The sequence below is a fragment of the Xenopus laevis genome, chromosome 8S (genome assembly GCF_017654675.1).
Source record: "Xenopus laevis strain J_2021 chromosome 8S, Xenopus_laevis_v10.1, whole genome shotgun sequence".
Classification (NCBI taxonomy): Eukaryota; Metazoa; Chordata; class Amphibia; order Anura; family Pipidae; genus Xenopus; species Xenopus laevis.
Window position 1 is genome coordinate 102,901,240 of NC_054386.1, and position 23,767 is coordinate 102,925,006.

General features: G+C 45.3%; 1 protein-coding gene across 1 annotated transcript; it reads left to right on the forward strand.

Moving 5' to 3' along the window:
- On the forward strand, nucleotides 1–11,866 carry selenbp1.S (selenium binding protein 1 S homeolog). Its single transcript, NM_001093669.1, is given in 12 exon segments — nucleotides 1–54; nucleotides 7,330–7,383; nucleotides 7,964–8,076; nucleotides 8,347–8,532; nucleotides 8,671–8,791; nucleotides 9,032–9,214; nucleotides 9,288–9,469; nucleotides 9,631–9,709; nucleotides 10,025–10,146; nucleotides 10,278–10,370; nucleotides 11,186–11,304; nucleotides 11,514–11,866. Coding segments are annotated over 12 exon segments (1,419 nt in total). The 5' UTR covers nucleotides 1–50; the 3' UTR covers nucleotides 11,677–11,866.
- Nucleotides 11,867–23,767: the final 11,901 nt, after the last annotated feature.

Sequence of the window (23,767 nt, forward strand, 5' to 3'; positions counted from 1 at the left end):
GAGACTCACAGCAGCGTGTGGGACAGACAGACAGACAGACAGACGCAGGAATGGGTGAGACTCACGGCTCCTTCTAGGGTGGGCTCCAGGGACCCTGCTGGGGGGTTGTGTATATTTAGTTATAGTGATACTTATTTATACTGTACAGCAGGATATTATATACCTCTCTGTATATGTACGTGTGTGTGTATATATATATATAAATGTTTATATTGGTCTATATACATGTACAGAGAGCTGGGGATATAACAGGGTGTATACAATGGATTCTCTGGGGTAGAAAAGCTCAATAATTATGAAAAATTAACAATATTTTGTGGTGTGTGTTGGAGGATCTGTCAGTGAGGGTACAGGCTGGTGTATATAACATTGGGGGTACAGGCTGGGGTATCTAGCAGAAGGGGTACGATACAGGCTGGGGTATCTAACAATGGGGGTACAGACTGGGGTATCTGACATTGGGGGTACAGGCTGGGGTATCTAGCAGTAGGGGTACAATACAGGCTGGGGGTATCTAACAATGGGGGTACAGGCTGGGGTATCTAGCAGCAGGGGTACAGGCTGGGGTATCTAACATTGGGGGTACAGGCTGGGGTATCTAGTAGTAGGGGTACAGGCTGGGGTATCTAATATTGGGGGTACAGGCTGGGGTATCTAGTAGTAGGGGTACAGGCTGGCGTATGTGGGTGTGGGGCATTTCTTACAGTGACAAATATATATGAGAAATAAATATATTTAGCCCTTTCCTGGATGTGGGGCAGTGAGTAGAGAATATAAGAGATTTATACCCATCACATGTTACAGCCTGGCACACTTATTGCCCTTGTGTAAAGAACAGGATTCCACTTTAATTGGCACCTAGGTGGGCATGGAGACTGGCAGCCCAGGAGATAGGAAGGGTGGAGCCAAGGAATGGGGTGTGGTTACACAAGCTCAGTGAGACACGCCCCTTATCATTTGGCACCGGTGCTGGTATTGAGCAGATTTCCCGCATGTCATTGAGCTGCGGTGCTGCCATTACACTTATTCTAGTGAGCAGGACACCGACATGTATATATTGTACCTACAGCAACCCTAACCACTGATACCCAGGCCTGTAGCACAACAGTGCAGCGCAGCAAGGATGGCACATTATATCAATTGGCACCACTTCTTGCACTTGTCCATTTGGCCACAAAGTAGCTCAATAAATGCTCAATGCCCATTGGTCGCTTTAGGCTTTGCCCATCCTTTTGCCGGGCCTGTGGGTTCAGACCACGATTATCTCAGAACTATCGTACGAATTGACCAATTTGCCAGGACCTGGCGATTAATTTCCTGACAGATGTCGGACGAAAAATCGTAAGATGTGCGATCGTTTGAATCCCACTAACCGCACGATAATTTCGAAGGATCGGTCGGACTTCCCTAAAATCGGTCGTTCGTCAATAAGAATGGTCGCGTCTATGGGGAACTTTAGCTCTGTGGGGGCCCCAGGGCCCATATGAACATTATACTCTGCATTATACACATGATGCACACGGGGTTAATTGATTCTCTGGCACCAGGTCCAGTCTCCTGATTTACACAAGAGAGAACCCAGATGGGCCCCGTCCCATGACAAGAGGGGGTGCCTCTCATCCCTGTCATCTTTATTGCTTCTATAAACAAAATAACTCCCTGCACGCACTCCCCGCACCCCTCGTCTCCTCCACATTCCTGGGGCAGGGGATCTGCAAATCCATAGGCCATTGGGGAATATTAACCCCTCAGTTCCAAGTTCAAGGGCCTGAAGTGTTGCAGGATGTTCTCCCTCCTCTATATATAGGAGTAAACTTCCTGCCATTCCTGGGCCCTGGGGCCCCTTCTTACATAGGCCCCTAAGATTGTAGTAAAACTGCAGAATATTTTGTGTTCCAGCAGATTTGTAATTCTAACACCCTGTCACCCTGCTTACACCCAACTCCCAGCAACTCCCTGCACTGTGTGTTTTTAGTTCAGCTTCTGCAAGACTGGCGGAAAGCACCCTGTCACCCTGCTTACACCCAACTCCCAGCAACTCCCTGCACTGTGTGTTTTTAGTTCAGCTTCTGTAAGGCTGGCGGGAAGCACCCTGTCACCCTGCTTACACCCAACTCCCAGCAACTCCCTGCACTGTGTGTTTTTAGTGCAGCTTCTGCAAGGCTGGCGGGAAGCACCCTGTCACCCTGCCTTACACCCAACTCCCAGCAACTCCCTGCAATGTGTGTTTTTAGTTCAGCTTCTGCAAGACTGGCGGAAAGCACCCTGTCACCCTGCTTACACCCAACTCCCAGCAACTCCCTGCACTGTGTGTTTTTAGTGCAGCTTCTGCAAGGCTGGCGGGAAGCACCCTGTCACCCTGCTTACACCCAACTCCCAGCAACTCCCTGCACTGTGTGTTTTTAGTTCAGCTTCTGCAAGGCTGGCGGGAAGCACCCTGTCACCCTGCTTACACCCAACTCCCAGCAACTCCCTGCACTGTGTGTTTTTAGTGCAGCTTCTGCAAGGCTGGCGGGAAGCACCCTGTCACCCTGCCTTACACCCAACTCCCAGCAACTCCCTGCACTGTGTGTTTTTAGTTCAGCTTCTGCAAGGCTGGCGGGAAGCACCCTGTCACCCTGCTTACACGCAACTCCCTGCACTGTGTGTTTTTAGTGCAGCTTCTGCAAGGCTGGCGGGAAGCACCCTGTCACCCTGCTTACACCCAACTCCCAGCAACTCCCTGCACTGTGTGTTTTTAGTGCAGCTTCTGCAAGGCTGGCGGGAAGCACCCTGTCACCCTGCTTACACCCAACTCCAACTGCCTGTGACGTAGTCGCAACAACACAGTGCGTGGGAGTCTGCGCAACTGCCGAGATTTAGTCTCCATCAATACCAAGAATAACATGAAGATCACAAGGTTTTTTTGTACTTTAAAGGGGAACTTAATCAAAAAAAATTTTATCTAGTGAAAGGAAATGCCATTCTTATAAACTTCCCAATTTCAATTCATTCCTCATTAAAACGATGCGTAAATGTGTGTCTGCACTGCTGCTTCTCACTCCTCAAACATTGTAACCAAAGTCAAGCTTCTTGGATACTTTCCTTGGCGTTCATTTATATTTTAGATACATAGTGTCCCTTTAATTGGCCCCAGCCCCCTGTGTATTCCTCCTCAGAATTATCTGACACTATCCGGATGTATAGGAGGTCAGGGAATATATTTTGGGTCAGGCCTTTCGTGCAACATCTGGGCAAGATACACTCGCTGAACATACTGTTCTGGCCCCTCCATGAGAATGTAATGGTTTGGCCCACATCCCAGACACCGACCCATTCCCCGGGTTCTGTTCTGCACCTGCTTCATAAAAATTAAACATTCCTATTGTCTCTTCCACTGGGCTGAACCATTTCAGATCCTTTAAGGAAATAATCAGAAAGTGCTCGGCCAAAGACTTATTTGTTCTATCACATAAAACCTGGGGCCTGTGCTGGTTTTTAGCTGCAGTGGAACCGGTTAGTTTAGTTAATGATCTACAGATAAGATCTGTGCAGCCACTGGGACAGAATGTTCTGTTATACAGATAGCTAGAATCTCAGCTGCCATAAAGCAGGACAGGACTGCTGCTTACAATGGGGATCAGATAGGATCTGTGCAGCCACTGGGACAGAATGTTCTGTTATACAGATAGCTAGAATCTCAGCTGCCATTAAAGCAGGACAGGACTGCTTGCTTACAATGGGGATCAGATAGGATCTGTGCAGCCACTGGGACAGAATGTTCTGTTATACAGATAGCTAGAATCTCAGCTTGCCATAAAGCAGGACAGGACTGCTTGCTTACAATGGGGATCACATAGGATCTGTGCAGTCCTTGGGAAGAATGTTCTGTTATACAGATAGCTAGAATCTCAGCTGCATAAAGCAGGACAGGACTGCCTGCTTACAATGGGGATCAGATAGGATCTGTGCAGCCACTGGGACAGAATGTTCTGTTATACCAGATAGCTAGAATCTCAGCTGCCATAAAGCAGGAACAGGACTGCTGCTACAATGGGGATCAGATAGGAATCTGTGCAGGCCACTGGGACAGAATGTTCTGTTATACAGATAGCTAGAATCTAGCTGCCAGTAAGCAGGACAGGACTGCTGCTTACAATGGGGGATCAGATAGGATCTGTGCAAGCCACTGGACAGAATGTTCTGTTATACAGATAGCTAAATCTCAGCTGCCATTAAAAGCAGGACAGGACTGCTGCTTACAATGGGGATCAGATAGGATCTGTGCAGCCACTGGGACACGAATGTTCTGTTATACAGATAGCTAGAATCTCAGCTGCCATAAAGCAGGACAGGACTGCTGCTTACAATGGGGATCAGATAGGATCTGTGCAGCCACTGGGACAGAAATGTTCTGTTATACAGATAGCTAGAATCTCAGCTGCCATAAAGCAGGACAGGACTGGCTGCTTACAATGGGGATCAGATAGGATCTGTGCAGCCACTGGGACAGAATGTTCTGTTATACAGATAGCTAGAATCTCAGCTGCCATAAAGCAGGACAGGACTGCTGCTTACAATGGGGATCAGATAGGATCTGTGCAGCCACTGGGACAGAATGTTCTGTTATACAGATAGCTAGAATCTCAGCTGCCATAAAGCAGGACAGGACTGCTGCTTACAATGGGGATCAGATAGGATCTGTGCAGCCACTGGGACAGAATGTTCTGTTATACAGATAGCTAGAATCTCAGCTGCCATAAAGCAGGACAGGACTGCTGCTTACAATGGGGATCAGATAGGATCTGTGCAGCCACTGGGACAGAATGTTTCTGTTATACAGATAGCTAGAATCTCAGCTGCCATGCATAGATTGCTTAGGATCACAGCTTCACATAAGAAGCAAGATAGCAGAAGCGCTTGAATCTCTACAATGGGGATCAGATAGGATCTGTGCAGCCACTGGGACAGAATGTTCTGTATACAGATAGCTAGAATCTCAGCTGCATAAAGCAGGACAGGACTGCTGCTTACAAGGGGATCAAATAGGATCTGTGCAGCCACTGGACAGAATGTTCTGTTATACAGATAGGAATCTTAGCTGCCATAAAGCAGAGCAGGACTGCTGCTTACAATTGGGGATCAGAAGGATCTGGTGCAGCCATCTGCGGAACCAGAATCGTTCTGTTATACAAGATAGGCCTAGAATCTCAGCTAGCCATAAAGCAGTACAGGTTACTGCTTGCTTACAATGCGGGATCCAGATAGCGGCATCTGTTGCACGCCCACGGGACAGAATGTTCTGTTATAACAGATAGCTAGAATCTTCAGCTGCCATAAAGCAGGACAGGACTGCTGCTTACAATGGGGATCAGATAGGCATCTGTGCAGCCACTGGGACAGAATGTTCTGTTATACAGATAGCTAGAATCTCAGCTTGCCATAAAGCAGGACAGGACTGCTGCTTACAATGGGGATCAGATAGGATCTGTGCAGCCACTGGGACACAATGTTCTGTTATACAGATAGCTAGAATCTCAGCTGCCATAAAGCAGGACAGGACTGTTGCTTACAATGGGGATCAGATAGGATCTGTGCAGCCACTGGGACAGAATGTTCTGTTATACAGATAGCTAGAATCTCAGCTGCCATAAAGCAGGACAGGACTGCTGCATACAGTGGGTGCCCATGCATAAAGAACAGTGGGTAGCAGGTAGGTGGGAGTGAGGGTGCAGCACCCTGGAGATGTTGTTATAGTAGAGAGATGAGTAAAGAGCTCTGAAGAGCTTGTGCTTGTGTTTTAACTTGTGCTTGAGGTTGTGTTTGAATTTGAGGTTGTTTTTGAGCTTGTGTTTCGGCTTGTGCTTGAGTTTCGGTACCAGACAATAATAAAAAGGAAATTATTAACGGTTATTAAGCAATGAGAGTTACTCAAGAGTAAGGTTGTAGGATACAGTTCAGCTTCCACATTATGGAGTAAATATGAACCAGTGGAATGATCACTATGGGCTGATACAGGAATAAAGATAAAGGGGCTGGAGGGTCTCTATGAGATCTCTGTTTATTCTGTACTTAATAAAACTTCCTTCTCTGATGAAATCCAAATTGAGGCTCAACTTAGGTTTGTACCTTGTTGACTCCCACTAACGCACCCCACAGAGATTGGGGTTCCCCTGACCCACTCACCACTAGCACCCAGTCCTACTCTCCCTGGTCCTCACAAGTAGGGGCCCCTCCTCCAGACTCCTGTGGGTGCTGCTCAGTATTCTGCTGGGGGTCTCTCCCCTCCTCCACTCACATAGACTCATTATACCAACACTTCCCTGCCATTGGCCAGACCTTCAGCTATTTCACAACTGTCAGTTTCACTCCCCTCTCTGCCTCTATAATGACAGTGGGAACAGGCAAGTCACAGTGTGGGAGGGGGAGATGTGGGAAGGGGTTACAATATATTGGGGGGGGGAGGGAATGCTGGGGCAATATACAGTAAGGGGGGTTAGTGCTGGGGGGTTACAGTATGAGTGAGGGGGAATTCTGGGGCAATATACAGTAAGGGGGGGTTAGTGCTGGGAGGGGTCGCAGGCTGGGGGCTGACAGTTATATGGGGCAGGGTGCAGGGTGTGTTGGTGCAAGTGTAATTACATGACAGTTTATTGCCCCATGATGGATGTTATGAGCCATAAAGTGAGACAATTGCAGTGCGGTGGGTACAGCAGTAATGCACAGACATGATACAATGGGGAGCAGTAGAGTTGGGTGCAGGTAGGAGTTTAGGGAACCTTTGTTCTGTCCCCCCCGTTGTGGGCCCAGTAAGTCCCTCCCTCTCCTCTGTGTTTCGCTCTCATGAGATTCCAGCCAACTGGGCCCAGTGCCACCCACAAGCCTTTCCCTTCTATGGGCTCCCGTCCTGCTGGGGGTCTGGCCCACACTCCTCTCCAGAACCCAGAGTGCAGCTGTGAATGTGCCAAAAGCAACCAGACTGGGGGGGGGGGCATCAGATGGGAATGAGCCAATTGCTTTATCTGATTGTGCCAGTCGTACCCTGCACATTGTTCTGCCCCGGGGGGTTAATGGTGAGCCGGCCCATTGCTGTGATATCTGATCATTCCTATGGGCCAGCGCCACCCCCTGCTTGTGCCAGGCCAGCGACTACTGGCAGCTCCGGAGAGAACTTTGTATTTATAGGGATCACTGTATCACAACCCCCTGCTGAATCTCTCATTCTCCAGCGGGGGCAGCAGACACAAGGGGGTACTGTGTGTGTGATGGGGGTACTCTTGCTCCATTATTCCCAGTCCAGAGGCACCAGGGTTGGACAAAATGAACCAAATCTTCTCTTTTTCTTTCCAGCCAAGTGTGGATCATGTGGGCCGGGGTACAAGAGCCCTCTGGATGCCATGAAAGGTGGGTGCAGGGAGTTGCTTGGGGAACTGCAAACACTTGTTACATAGTAAATTAGGTTGAAAAAAATAAGGATGCGCCGAATCCAGGATTCGGTTTGGGATTCGGCCAAATCCTTCTGCCCTGCCGAATCGAATCAGAATCCTAATTTGCATATGCAAATTAGGGGCAGGGACTTTTTGGTCACAAAACAAGGAAGTAAAAAAATGTTTTCCCCTCCCCAGCCCTGATTTGCATATTTGCATATGTATATTAGGGTTCGGATTCGGTTCGGTCTAATCTTTTGCAAAGGATTCGGGGGTTCGGCCGAATCCAAAATAGTGGATTCTGTGCATCCCTAGAAAAAAACCACAGATCCGTCTAACCTGCCTAACTGCCAGTTGATCCAGAGGAAGGCGAAAAACCCTCCTGACCCGACTCCAATTCCTTCCTGACTCCAAGATGTAATGGGACCAGTCCCTGGATGAACTTGTACTATGATCTATCTTCCATATCCCTGTATTCCCTATTTAGCCAATGAGATCAGCAAGGGAGGGCATCACTATTTACTCAGCCTGACCCACTGATTCTGTGCCCCCCACAGGCCCCAGGGAGGAGATTGTCTACCTGCCCTGTATCTACCGCAGCACCGGCATCAACAAGCCCGACTACCTGGCCACCGTGGATGTGGATCCCAAGTCCCCGACGTACTCCCAGGTAACAAGTTCAGCGTTGAGCAGCCTAGACTCTCAGGGAATGCTGGGAGTTGTAGTCAGGTAACAGCTGGGGGACCCACAGGTTGTTTTAGCGCACGAGTGAAGCAGAAAGGCATCAGTCCATTCACTGGCTATAACAATGGGATTTACCCCAGAGGGTACTGGGAGTTGTAGTTTTAAACAAGCTCATGTAAGGAAGGAGCAGCCCTTGGAGTCTCAGGCAGGATTCTGGGAGTTGTTGTTCATTAAAGGTGATCTGTAACTGTTCCAGGTGATCCACCGACTTCCGATGCCCAACGTGAACGACGAGTTGCACCACTCCGGCTGGAATACCTGCAGCAGTTGCTACGGAGACAGCAGCAAAGTCCGTAACAAACTCATCCTCCCCTGTCTCATCTCTTCTCGCGTCTACGTGGTGGATGTTGGCACCGACCCCCGGGCTCCCCGACTCCACAAGGTTTGTTATTACAAGCCCAGGCCATTAGTGTCATGCCATTTATATAGTACTTTTCTGCCGTGGGACCATTGTAGGGTGCAAAGTGTAAGCTCACAGGCTCAGCTTCCTTCCTCCTCCTCTTCTTCCTCTTTGCTGCAGACTGTGGAGCCACATGAAGTTTATTGGAAGTGCGGCCTGGCCAACCTGCACACCTCTCACTGCCTGGGCTGTGGGGAGATCATGATTAGCGCCTTGGGGGACCCCTGTGGGAATGGAAAAGGTGAGTCTCACAATCTGAGCCCTGAAAACAATTCGCTCCACCTTGGAGGTTCCGCATGGGAGTATCTGATTAGATGCCCCACCCCCAGGTTAAAGAACATTTCCTATTAGCACCACCCACTGGTTAGTACAGGACATTGCAGCTAAAAGTACCAAGCGTCATGGCAGCTCCCACCCCATTATTATGGTACATGCATATAGATAGTAACCCCTTACTAACCCTTTGTTTCCCATGATGCAGGGGGCTTTGTTCTGCTGGACGGGGAGACGTTTGAGGTAAAAGGGAACTGGGAAGCGGAAGGGGAAACAGCTCAGTTTGGATATGATTTCTGGTACCAACCGCGCCACAACGTCATGATCAGCACCGAATGGGGGGCCCCTAAAGCCTTTGCTCTGGGTTTCAAGATGGAGGATGTACTGGCTGGTGAGACACGTTGCTCAACTACACGTCTACCAATTGAAGGTTCTGTATAACCCCAAATGTTGCTTCCCCCCAGGACAATATGGTCACTCCTTGAACGTCTGGGATTGGACAGAACACAGGCTGGTGCAGACCATAGACCTGGGGAAGGACGGGCTGATACCGCTGGAGATTCGCTTCCTACACAACCCCGACGCCGACCAAGGCCTGGTGGGCTGCGCCCTGAGTAGCTCCATCTTCCGCTTCTACAAAGAGAAGGTAAGAGAATGTCACAAGGAGATGATTTCTGGTACCAGCATTCAGTATGGCAGCACCGATGGCTCAATATGGTCCCCAATATTCTGTTATATACCCAATATAGGGCCACAGATCCAGCCTACTGAATCCCCCATGTTTAACCATGCTCTTTCCTGCTGTAGGATGGCAAATGGGCCGCAGAGAAGGTGATCCAGGTGCCCAGTAAGAAGGTGGAAGGGTGGGCACTGCCCGAGATGCCAGGTGGGTGCAGATACTGACTGCCCTGTACAACATCCAAAGTGCAAGGAGAGGTGGGAGGGGAAATGCTCAAGCTTTTTAACCCATAGCAACCAATCAGCAGTTAGCTTTCACTGCTTTATTGCAGATAGAAGAATGAAAGCAAGCATCTGATTGGCTGACATGGATATTTGACCTATGTCTCAACCTGTTTCTTGGCTCCCCGCTATAGCATGTTGGGGTTCAGTGTAAGAGCCACTGTTGCATGATGTATGCGAGGGAGGGGGCAGTTAGAATCAGAGTTTGGACTCATGTCTCTCTCTCGCCCCCTACCTCCAGGGCTTATAACAGACATCCTCATCTCATTGGACGATCGTTTCCTCTACTTCAGTAATTGGCTACACGGAGACATTCGGCAGTATGACATCACCAACATCAGGAACCCCAAATTGGTGGGGCAGGTGGGTCAATTACCGTAGCAACCAAAAGTACCTCTATGTTTAACAGTTAATGTAAGACTTATTGGGGCTCCAAGCACAACGCTCTCCATCTGCCTCTGGCTCATTCTCTTCTTCTGCCCTTTACCCCATAGATCTTTTTGGGGGGCAGCATTCAGAAAGGGGGACCGGTCGCTGTACAAGAAGATAAGGAACTGGAGTGTCAGCCTGACCCTGTGACTGTCAAGGTGAGTTCCCTAATTCTCCTCCCTAGTTCCTCTGTGTCACCTGAGCAAGAGGCAAAGCTGGGCGGAGGGGGGGGGGTTCCAAACCTTCATCCCCCCCAGTTACTCTGCTTTATTCCCAGTTGATGCCCTCCCCTCTCTCTCTGCCCCTGGCTGTCTCTTCCCCATAATCCTCCCCTCTCTCTCTCTCTACTCCTGTCTGTCTCTCTCCCTGCTTTATTTGGATTAGACAGCCCTTTCTCTACTCCTGGCTGTCTTTCCAGATGCCACATACTGTCTCTTCCCCATAGTCCTCCCTCTTTGCTCATGGCTGTCTCTTCCCCTGCTGCACAGTCTCCCTTTCCCATAATCATCCCTCTCTCTCGCTCTACTCCTGGCTGTCTCTCTAGCTGCTCTCCCTTTCCCATAACTCCCCCTTTCTCTCTCTCTACTCCTGGCTGTCTCTCCCCCTGCTACAGTCTCCCTTTACTATAACGTCTCCCGTTTCTCTCGCTCTACTTCTGTCTGTCTCTCCAGCTGCTACATGCTCTCCCTTCCCCCGTAATCCTCCTCTGTCTCTCACTCTACTCCTGGCTGTCTCTCTAGCTGCTACACAGTCATCCTTTCCCATAACTCCCCTTTCTCTGTCTCTACTCCTGGCTGTCTCTCCCCCTGCTACAGTCTCCCTTTACTATAACGTCCCCCGTTTCTTGCTGTCTCTCCGGCTGCTACACCGTCTCCATTTCCCATAATCCTCCTCTTTATCTTCTCCGGGTGCCAAACTCTCCCACTTGAATTCCTTGGGTTCAGTCTGATTCCCAGTGAATTGTGTGTTTTAGGGGAAGATTATACCTGGGGGGCCACAGATGATTCAGCTCAGCCTGGATGGGAAGAGAATTTATGTGACCAGCTCCATATACAGCATTTGGGACAAGCAGTTCTACCCCGACATGCTCAAGTAAGGGGGTACCTGTGTATTTCTGGGGGTGTCTAGCTCTGTGCCCGTGTATCTGTTGGTAACTCTCACCCCAAACACCAAGTTCTTTTATGATATTTCCCTCTGTGACCTTGTCCTGACGTGTGCTGTGCCCTTTGGGGTCAATGTGTGAGTGCCCCGCCCTTTTGCGGGTGACACCCCTTTTCACCCCGTCTCCCTCTGTTTCCCAGAGAAGGGGCGGTCATGCTGCAGATTGACGTGGACACGGAGAAGGGAGGCCTCAAGCTGAACCCCAACTTCCTGGTGGATTTTGGAAAGGAACCAGATGGCCCTGTGCTTGCCCATGAGCTCCGATACCCCGGGGGCGACTGCAGTTCTGATATCTGGATCTGAGGCCTTTGGGGCAGGAAAATAATGGGGGTCGGACCAAGTGGACATCGAGCCGCTCGTCTGTATGAATCAAAGTCTAATGTGATATGTGTGGATCAGGACTGTGGGATACCCCAGTATTACTCATATACCCCAAATATATGGGGGGGGAGTTATGATTTTCTGTATCTTTTCTTAAATTCCATTTTCCAAATTTCCCAAGAGTCTTTGTGTCATTGTCTCGGTTGTATCAGTTATGCCAAGTACAGGTCCCTTGTACCCAGTATATTCCCAATACAGAGTCATATGCACAGCACTGGTTTATTATTATTATTATTCTTCTTATTATTCTTATACCTGTGCTTCTGTAACATTTCTATTCCCCTCTCATATCTCTCAGGCGCCCTCCCTGCTGATCCTGTGCAATGCGGGTGCCTGCTGAACTATAACCCTATAGCTTTATGGACTGTACACAATTATTGCCCTGTTAAATCTCCTGCCAGCCAATGAAAAGGGATTTTATATGAACAAACTGACAATGAAATCTGTCGGCTCAATGTTTAATCCAGTCATTTGTGTCCTCTGGACCCATTAAACTCAGCGGCGGCTCATCAAAATAAGGCAAAGGCCACTTCTTTCTCATTTTAAAGAGAAAAATAGGATTCTAAATATTGTGTAAAGCCCTGCCAGGACCCAATATCCTCCAGCTGCCTGAAAATAATAACCCAACTGCTGTAGGAGTCTTTTAATTGCTGCACTCTCCCATAGAGAAGAACAGGCATCTCTCACTCTAGCCCCAAAAATAATGGTTTTGGAGGAAAAAAGTACAGAGACGAGCAACTAAACTGATAAAGGAATAAAAGGGATCAGTTATGGGGAAAGACAAGTTGTGATTGGTTACACTGGAGAAGAGACAGTTAAGGGGGATATGATCACTATATATAAATATATAAGGGGATATGATCACTATATATAAATATATAAGGGGGATATGATCACTATATATAAATATATAAGGGGATATGATCACTATATATAAATATATAAGGGGATAGGATCACTATATATAAATATATAAGGGGGATAGGATCACTATATATAAATATATAAGGGGATATGATCACTATATATAAATATATAAGGGGATATGATCACTATATATAAATATATAAGGGGATATGATCACTATATATAAATATATAAGGGGATATGATCACTATATATAAATATATAAGGGGGATATGATCACTATATATAAATATATAAGGGGATATGATCACTATATATAAATATATAAGGGGGATAGGATCACTATATATAAATATATAAGAGGGATAGGATCACTATATATAAATATATAGGGGGATAGGATCACTATATATAAATATATAAGGGGATAGGATCACTATATATAAATATATAAGGGGATAGGATCACTATATATAAATATATAAGGGGATAGGATCACTATATATAAATATATAAGCGGATAGGATCACTATATATAAATATATAAGGGGATAGGATCACTATATATAAATATATAAGAGGGATAGGATCACTATATATAAATATATAGGGGGATATGATCACTATATTTAAATATATAAGGGTCAGTAAAGAAATAGAGAAAGTACAGAGAAGAGCGACTAAGCTGATAAAGGGAATGGAAGGGATCAGTTATGGGGAAAGACAAGTTGGGATTGTTACACTGGAGAAGAGACAGTTAAGGGGATAGGATCACTGTATATAAATATATAAGGGGATAGGATCACTATATATAAATATATAAGGGGATAGGATCACTATATATAAATATATAAGGGGATATGATCACTATATATAAATATATAAGGGGGATATGATCACTATATATAAATATATAAGGGGGATAGGATCACTATATATAAATATATAGGGGGATATGATCACTATATATAAATATATAAGGGGATATGATCACTATATATAAATATATAAGGGGATATGATCACTATATATAAATATATAAGGGGATATGATCACTATATATAAATATATAAGGGGATATGATCACTATATATAAATATATAAGCGGATAGGATCACTATATATAAATATATAAGGGGATATGATCACTATATATAAATATATAAGGGGATATGATCACTATATATAAATATATAAGGGGATATGATCACTATATATAAATATATAAGCGGATAGGATCACTATATATAAATATATAAGGGATATGATCACTATATATAAATATATAAGCGGATAGGATCACTATATATAAATATATAAGGGGATATGATCACTATATATAAATATATAAGGGGATATGATCACTATATATAAATATATAAGCGGATAGGATACCTATATATAAATATATAAGGGGATATGATCACTATATATAAATATATAAGGGGATATGATCACTATATATAAATATATAAGGGGATATGATCACTATATATAAATATATAAGCGGATAGGATCACTATATATAAATATATAAGGGGATATGATCACTATATATAAATATATAAGGGGATATGATCACTATATATAAATATATAAGGGGATAGGATCCACTATATATAAATATATAAGGGGATATGATCACTATATATAATATATAAGCGGATAGGATCACTATATATAAATATATAAGGGGATATGATCACTATATATAAATATATAAGGGGATATGATCACTATATATAAATATATAAGGGGATATGATCACTATATATAAATATATAAGCGGATAGGATCACTATATATAAATATATAAGGGATATGATCACTATATATAAATATATAAGGGGGATATGATCACTATATATAAATATATAAGGGGGATATGATCACTATATATAAATATATAAGGGACAGTAATGAAATAGAGAAAGTACAGAGAAGAGCGACTAAGCTGATAAAGGGAATGGAAGGGATCAGTTATGGGGAAAGACAAGTTAGAATTGGTTACACTGGAGAAATACAATATATTAAATAGCTTCAATGAAGGGCCGGGTGCCTATAAGTATAAAGATGATTCAGGGTTGGTCTGATTACCCTCTTGGAGTCCGGAAGGAATTTCCCATTAGTGAATGTTCCATTTTGTAAATTTTTATTGGTTGCAGGAGTTTTGCCTTTGACACAGTTGCCAGACTATTGGGCTATAAAAGAAGGGGCGGGTGCAGAAGTGAGAGCTGTTGGGCAGTTAATGTGTGACGGACACTAAATGACATTACCTTTTAGACTAGATACGATCGGGTGTGACTTGTGTATATAAAGTAATACGAGGGTTAATGAAATAGCTGACGGTTTGGGGGGGGGGGGCGCACATTGTTATTGTTTTCCTGCAGTGAAATAACACAATACACAATCGCTGGGGAATTATCCCACCCACAAGCAATGAGAGACCAGTGAAGGTGCATCACCCTCTGGAGCTGGAGGTACAAATAAATTGACAATTTGGGTGTAAGAGTCAATGGGAGGAGTGACTGTGATCATTGAGGCTACGGCCCATGTGTCAGACCTCATGTGGGTGAAGGTTCATTTCATTTTACAACGTGTTTATTATTATTATTATTATTATTATTCATAAACAACAAGACAAAATTCCAAAAATGGAATGTAAGAGCCCAAAGATACAGCAGCAAATGTTGCTCTTCAAGGACAAACCAAGAGCAATAAAGATCTAACTAAAGATCATAAAGGTAAAAGTGAACCAAATCTAAATGGGGTTCAGTAGAGAAGAAGCTGAGAGTTTGTATATCAGTTGCCTCTTCACCCCAACTCAGGCCGGGACTCATTGTTTAGAGGAACTGGGAGATGTCGAGGGTCAGACTGGATCAGTTTGGGGGAGCTGGGAGTGTAGGGGATCCCTTCATGGTGGGACAGATAATGTGTGAGGCTCTAGGTAAGTACGTGGAGGTTTCCACAAGGTCTCCCTGGTCTTATAAATGGACTGCCCCAGACAGGAAGGGGAGGAGTTAGTGGTGCAGGAGGAAAGGCTAGAAGTGTGAGGGACAGAGAGGATTGTAGGTAAAGAGGGCGTGTCCTTAGGGTGGGAGGCGGGACGTTCTGTAACGAGGCCAAGAGACGAGAGCTGTGACACTGAGGTTCCTCAGGCCAAGGAACAATATGAGGGGGAAAAGGTTTGGGGAGTGTCCCATTGATATTCTCATTGTGGGAGGTGCCAGTGGGTTTAGTCATGTGCCAATAAGATGGGGCAAGGATTGGGGTAACATGAATTCTGGGGCAAGAGGCAGAGGGGGAGGAGTTTGTGAGGATGAAGAAGAGATGAAGTTGCCCCTGGATCAGTTCATGTGATTTACTGACAGATAGGGTTGGTTTTGACCCAAACAGTTTGGTTTTCCTAAGATCTCTCTGGATCTCGACTTTCTGTTTGGTTTTCAGCCTTGTGAAACCTGAACAATAATCTGGCCAATAAATGAAAAATATTGAAATACTATGTTACTCAGTTCAACGTGGCTTAGTTATTATCAAGTGCAGTTCATTTCTTCTTCTTATAGAAACAACAAAGCAATCAAATATAAGAAATGGTTTTTTCCCTGAATAGCTGTATTTAAGAGCTTTCTGGTTAGCGGAGTTTCTGTATCATTTAATAACAGAAGTAGAGTAAAGGAATAATTATCTCATACCTGTAATTGAAGGACTGGCTTCACTCCCCTGGCAGGATATAGATGGAGATAGGGTTGCCATCTTTGTGGTTTTCAACTGGATAGATCAGTTTTTCTGTTCAGAATTTCCGGTCCAGTTTTAAATATTAAGAGAATGAAACAGAAATCCAGCCAGTTAAAATCCAAGTGATGTAATAACCCCGAACTGGCGTCATAACTCCATCAACATCTTTGTGCCTGCCTCTGATGTCATCATGCCCACCCTAACATCACTGCCCCACCCCCCAATGCTATCTGCCCCGCCCCCTTTGTTTGGGTTCAGTCACCAGCAAAGATGGCAACCCTACTAACAGACCAATTGAGTAAAGGGCACAGGCTTCCCCTATTGGCCCCACCACCAGGCAGCAAGGCTGGAGATGGGGGGCTAAGCCATTCCATAGTGGGGTCACACTGTCACCTATCAGATCAATACCCGTGAGGTAGAGGAGGGGGTCTGTCAGGAGTGGGTACAAGGGAATATAAAACAATAGGTAGCGGAGAGCTTCGTTGGCTTTAATACGTGTCTATAAGGAAGAGAATACGCCAATAGTGTTTTATCTTAAGTTAACAGAAAGCGGTGAGATTAATTAGAACTACTCACATTCAGTTAAATCAATTGCACTAATAACAGGTTATTTAGCTCTTCCTCGGGATGGAGAGAATATACAGTAGGGATGCACTGAATCCACTATTTTGGATTCGGCCGAACCCCAGAATCCTTTGCAAAAGATTAGTCCGAATACCGAACCGAATCCTAGTCTGCATTAGGGACGTGATTTCCTTCCCCGTCCCTAATTTGCATATGCAAATTCGGATTTGGTTCAGCTGGGCAGAAGGATTCGGCCGAAACCAAATCCTGCTGAAAAATGGCGAATCCTGGCCGAATAATGAACTGAATCCTGGATTTTATATTCTGAATTTTGAGACAAGTGGATCCTGTAATACAAGAAGGTGCTGCAGTGAAGTAACCCCTGCACTAAGCACCGAGTTCACCCACATTGCTTTTGGGTACAAGGGACTGGCTTGTTCTCCTTTGGCTCTTAGGGGCAAATTCACTAACCTCCAAAAATTCGCCAGCAACGGCTTCGTTCACATCACAACACCTTTGCCAGGTGTAGATTTGCCAGGACAACGCTCATTCACTAAAATCCACAGTTGTGTCCAGGGTGCCGAAAGCTGGCGATGACTAATTTACATACGGCGGGAAGTTAAAGTTGAATGGACGTATATGTTGCAGCAAATACATTACACTACACAAGCCCAGGGAACCTTAATAAAATAAAATTGTTATATTGCCCTACACATGAGCCCAGGCCCGGACTGGCAATCTGTATGTTCTGGCAAATGCCAGAGGGGCCGCTATAAGATGCCATAGAAAGTCACTATTTAGTGCGCTGGTGTGGGCTGATTGGGCCTCTGTGTACCTGAAATGTCAGGGCCTATTTTAATTCTCAGTCCGGACCTGCATGAGCCCAGTGTATAGTTTATGTGACATATATTAGGAAATGTAGAGGGGAAGCCGGTTAACCTAAAACATTTTAACGCTCTTTTTCAGTCTATCACCCTGAAAAAAGGAAAAGTCGCTAACTAACATAATTTTCAATTCTTTTTTTGGGAACTCCTATCTACTCTATTGCACTTCCCCTGGTCTGAGGTGGTCTGAGGCACATACCTCCCAACATTTTGGAAGTAAAAAGAGGGACAAAAGATTTTTTCCCGCACGTAGCGCAGCAATTTTTTGACCACACCCCTTTCTGTGGCCACACCCCCTAATTACCATGTTTGTTTTACAAAATTTGGCAGGTTATGAAAGTTTGAAAATATTTCTCCTTATCTAAACTGTGTTTTTGTGTCTCAAAATTGTTACAAAGTATCTTATTTGCACCTGTTAGCTGTTCTGGGCTCTCTGCTAAAAGCCAATTAAGTGAGAAACTTTGTTTCTTTTTCTGGCTGTTCAGTGCAGAGAAAAGAGGGACTTTCCAGTACAAATGAGGGACTGCAGGTTGAGCTGTCAAAGAGGGACTGTACCTCCGAAAAAGGGACAGTTGGGAGGTATGAAGGCAAGTCGGTCGCAAGAGCTAACGTTCAGTAAAATCCGCATCTTAGTGAATTTGTGCAGTTAAGTCCGTTGGCCAGAGAGCAAATTCTCCTGGTGTTAGGGATCTAAGTACCGCTAGAGTCTGTCTCCTTCGCTAGCGAAGTTACGCCAGTGACCATTAGTAAATTGGCGAAGTTCCAAAATGACATTACGCTGGCCAATTTTCGCCCACATTAGTCACTTCGCCCTTTAGTAAATATGCCCCGTAGTAAGATATACAGAGGGTTATTCTGAGACAATTTGCAATTGGTTTTCATTTTTTATTATTTGTGGTTTTTGAGTTTAGTTTTTTTAACTCCCTGCACCTTCTATTCTCTGTGTATATCCCACCTCAAACACTCCCTGCACTTTTTTTATTTGTGGTTTTTGAGTTTAGTTTTTTTAACTCCCTGCACCTTCTATTCTCTGTGTATATCCCACCTCAAACACTCCCTGCACTTTTTTTATTATTTGTGGTTTTTGAGTTTAGCTTTTTATTCAGCGGCTCTCCGGTCTGTAATTTCAGTAATCTGGTAACTAGGGTCCAAATTCCCCTAGCAACCGTGCATTGATATGAATAAGAGACTGGAATAGGGGGCGTGGTTTATGCGTGCATGTGAATACACGCATTCCTCTGCAGCTCCGTAGCCGGTGTCGCCTATAAGCCAGTATTAAGCAGTCCCTAGACGGCAAAAGTCAGCGATCCTTTCGGAGATAAGCGGTAAAATGTCGAGGAGGAGAAACAAGCAAAAACCTCTACAACTCACCGACTTTTATGGGTCGCAGCCGAAAGTTTCGCTACGGGACGGGATCCAAGATGGCGCCCATTCTTCCTCTGCGGCCTCGTCACCAGCGCGTCTGGTAGTAGAAGCTGAGCAACTGCCAGATAAGTATGTTGATGGTGCCCAAAGCTTAACGCAAGCTGATTTAAGATGCATGCTGGCGAAGCTCAGAGAGGATATTTGTGCTGATACTAAGCACGCAGTGCAAGACCTCAGAAGTGAGCTGCAGGCCATGGGTGAGCGCACGGACCGCTTAGAGTCCAAAATGGCGGAATTTGTAACAGCGCATAACGTCATGGCCAGCGCCGTTTCTGGGGAAGGAGCCGCCTGAGGCGGCTCCTGCATTGCCGCCCCCGCACCGACTTACCTGTCGGCGAGGGGAGGCAGGAAAACGATTGCGGAGAGCGCAATTGCGCTCTCTCGCAATAGCGCAGCCGAATTTCCGGTTTAAAAACCGGAAATTCGGCTCTTAAAGGTGCAGGAGCGGCTTTTTGCCGCCCCTGGAATCCTGTCTGGCGCTGCCGCCTGAGGCGAGCGGCTCAGCTCGCCTCATTGGCGGAGCGCCCCTGGTCATGGCTGACACAGTCAATGCGCAAGATGCAGAAATAGAAAAATTGCAGATCTGGAAGACCGTTCGCGGAGGAACAATGTGAGGCTCAGGGGCATTCCTGAAGAAGTATTACAGCCCCAATTATGCCAATACGCCCAGGGCCTTATTAAGGCAGCACTACCAGACGCAACTGCAGACAACTTGATCATAGACAGGATCCATAGGATTCCTAAAGCAAAGAATGCGCCGAGTGCAGCGCTCAGGGACACTATCCTCCGTATCCATCTTTTCCACGTCGAAGAGGATCTAATGCGCTATGCTAGACAGCATGGAGAACTGCCGCAGCCGTACGATAAGGTACAAATTTATGCTGATTTGTCTGCAGCCACCCTGGCACGGCGGCGTGACTTAGCGGTGATTACCCAAAGCTTACGCCAGAAGGAAATTCCATATAATTGGGGATATCCGACTGAGCTTATAGTTCAGTGGCAAAACACGACTAAAATCATTGCTAACCTAGCGGAAGGCAAAGCTGCGCTCAAATACTGGAATATCCCAATGGAACCACAGCACAAGATGCCACCGACTCAAAGCCGTTTGCATGTGGAGGAAGAGTGGCACACGGCCAAGGCTTGAGAGTCTCTTGTTATCGCTTCACAACCTTTTCCTGGGTCCCATACCCACTGTGTAAATTTTGACGCCGGCATGGAGCTGTCTAGGATCTCATGACATCTGATCCAGGCACATCCCGTTTCTATTTCCTCCCACTGCTGAACTTTCTGCCTCTAGGCATGGTAGCTAGGGGAGTACAGCCTTTGGTTTTGGCTATATTGTATATATGTTTTGTTTGCTTTACTGCTTGTTCTCTTCCCCCCCCCTCTTTCTTTCCTTCTTTCCCACCTGTCCTGGAGACTGCTATATGGTTTGTGACTGCTATGTCTATTGCCTTGGGTTCCGCTGTCTGTACGCTGCCTAGCAAAATTCATCGACATCATGGTACTTAAGTGTATCAGTATTAATGCACGGGGTCTAAATACCCCCCGAAAGAGGTTATTGCTGCTCGCTGAATGTAAGAGACAGGGTGCAGATTTAATTTGGGTCCAAGAAACTCACTTTAGGACGAAAGATCAATGTAAGCTTGAGAATAAATACTATACTATGTTGGCGGCGGCAACCTCCACGTCAAAAAATAGAGGAGTTGCCACTATCGTACGAAAATCATTGCTCATAACTAGCGTAAAACATATGGCGGACCCCAAAGGCAGATGTCTTATAGTAGTTTGTAATATTAATCAACAATTGTACACCCTGGTTAACTTATACGTGCCTAACACCCAACAGAATGTCTTTCTGAAACAGGCTCTAGAGCAGGTACAAACCCACCAACAAGGTTTAGTTTTAATCGGAGGTGACTTCAATAATATCCTTGATCCTCAGCTGGATAGATCGCCCCGATTCGGAGCACAAGCTACTGAATATGGCAAGCGAGTGGTCAAGAATTCCCTGCAGTTTGCCAAATTAATAGAGCAACATAACTTGTACGACATTTGGCGGGTGCTGAACCCGACATTGAAGGACTTTACGTATTATTCGGCCCAACATCAAACCCATACTAGGATAGATCTTTTCCTGGCTTATCCGCAAACGTTATCCTTAGCTTCAAAATGTACGATCAAACCCACAACTTGGACTGATCACTCCCTAGTGGAATTTTCACTCCAAGAAAAATACCAGTTCAGTGCTAGGCTGCCATGGAGACTTAATAATACTCTGCTAGAAGACGTGGATATCCGCAAACAACTTGAAACTAATATAGTAGACTTTTTCTCTAGGAACGATAATACAGACGTTAAAGATTTAACTTTATGGTGCGCCCATAAGGCCACCTTAAGAGGCACGTTGATTAGTATTGCAGCATACAAACTTAAACTAGCCAGACAGAAACAGGAACAATTACTACTTAAAATAAACAGTTTAGAGAGACAACGACTTATAGCCCCTTTGCCTGATTTACAGCAGAATTTGAACAAGCTTAAGGAGGAGGTTAACCTCCTTATTTTGAGTAGATGTCAAGCTCGACTTTTGAAGCTCAAAAGCGAGACTTACATTATGGGGAATAGAGCCTCTGCTTTACTTAAGAAACGATTACTCCAACAGACCTTGCAGCGTAGAATTGGGAAAATTTGTACTTCTTCCGGTGACTCAAAAATTAATCCTAAAGACATAGCAGACACATTTGCCAAATTCTACGGTACCCTTTATAACTTGAAAGACGACTCCTCTATGGTTATACCCTCGAAGCACGATATCACTGAGATTTTGGACCGGCTAAACCTGCCATCTCTATTAGACACAGAGTTGACCGGTTTGACTGGCCCTATAACCATGGAGGAAGTCCTGGCGGTTATACAAGCCCTCCCCAACAACAAGGCCCCGGGACCGGATGGCTACACTAATCTATACTACAAATCATTTCATGCTACGTTAGCCCCCTACCTCACTAGGGCTTTGAATGAGGCAGCATTGCAAGGGACGTTTCCCCGGGAAATGCTGAAGGCCTACATCTCGACTATCCCCAAACCCGGCAAAGATGCCACATTGTGCTCAAATTACCGCCCTATCTCTTTGCTAAATGGAGATCTTAAGATTTATGCATCTGTACTAGCGAAGAGAATGCAGAAAGTGCTGCCAGTACTTATAAACAATGATCAGACAGGGTTCATCCAGGGGCGCCATATTCATGATAATACTAGAAGGCTTATCACCCTAATACAGCAAATGCATTGCAGTAATACTCCGTCACTAGTCTTAGCATTAGACGCCGAAAAGGCATTTGACCGAGTGAACTGGACTTACCTTAGATTAGTCTTGGAGACGTTTGGAATACCGTCTTCAATGATTACTGCTATAATGGCTCTATACTCGGACCCGTCAGCCCAAGTGAATGTGAATGGTTTCTTGTCAGACCCCTTTTCGTTAACTAATGGAACTAGGCAGGGGTGCCCCCTTTCGCCTCTTATATATGTCCTGAGTATAGAGCCACTAGCCCAAGCCGTTAGATGTTCGAGTGATATACGGGGAGTTTCTGTGGGTCCACATGAGCATAAAATCCTATTGTTTGCTGATGATATTGCCTTAACTGTGACTAATCCCACCTTTGCCTTGCAGAAATTGTTTGAATTGCTTGAACAGTTTGGGAGCATGTCTTATTATAAACTCAATGTTTCAAAGACACAAGCCCTTCCCATATTATTGCCTCCACCGGTTGTCAGTAGGCTACAACAGATCTACAACCTGGATTGGCAATCCACAGCTGTGAACTATTTGGGATCAAAAATAACAGCCAATCCTTTCCACTTATACCAGCACAACTATGGAGAAATTCTGAAGGACACAGTCACAACATTCCAAAAATGGAACACTACCTATGTTTCTTGGCTGGGGAGGATTAATGCCATTAAAATGCTGATTGTCCCAAAGCTTTTATACAAATTCAGGACTCTTCCCATTCCACTATTCACATCCTTTTTTCAGCAGCTTCAGAGGATACTGATGCACTTCATATGGAATCAGAATAAATCTAGATTGGCGCAAGACGTTATGTATGCCACGAAAAGGAATGCTGGATTGGCTTGTCCTAATATACACAAATACTATAAGGCGACTATAAAGCACCTCCCGCCAGGCGTAAAAAAATGGGTTGATCTGGAACATTGGATCTACAAATCTCAATTTGGTTGCTCGATCACCGCTCATGTCTGGACCCTAGGCAAACACTGCCGCACTGACATGGATAAATTACCGCAGGCTACACAAGCGACTTTATATGCTTGGTACACCTCCAGAAACAATGTTTATCTATCGAATCCACCTAATGCACTTATGCCAATATCCATTTTGGAAGAAGTGATATCAGATCTGACATTGTCCCTCTGGAAATCCCGTGGCATACAAAAATGGGAGACCTGTTTGAGCAGGACAGTCTGGCCACCTTTCCGTCCCTGCAAACTAAATATGAGTTACCAAA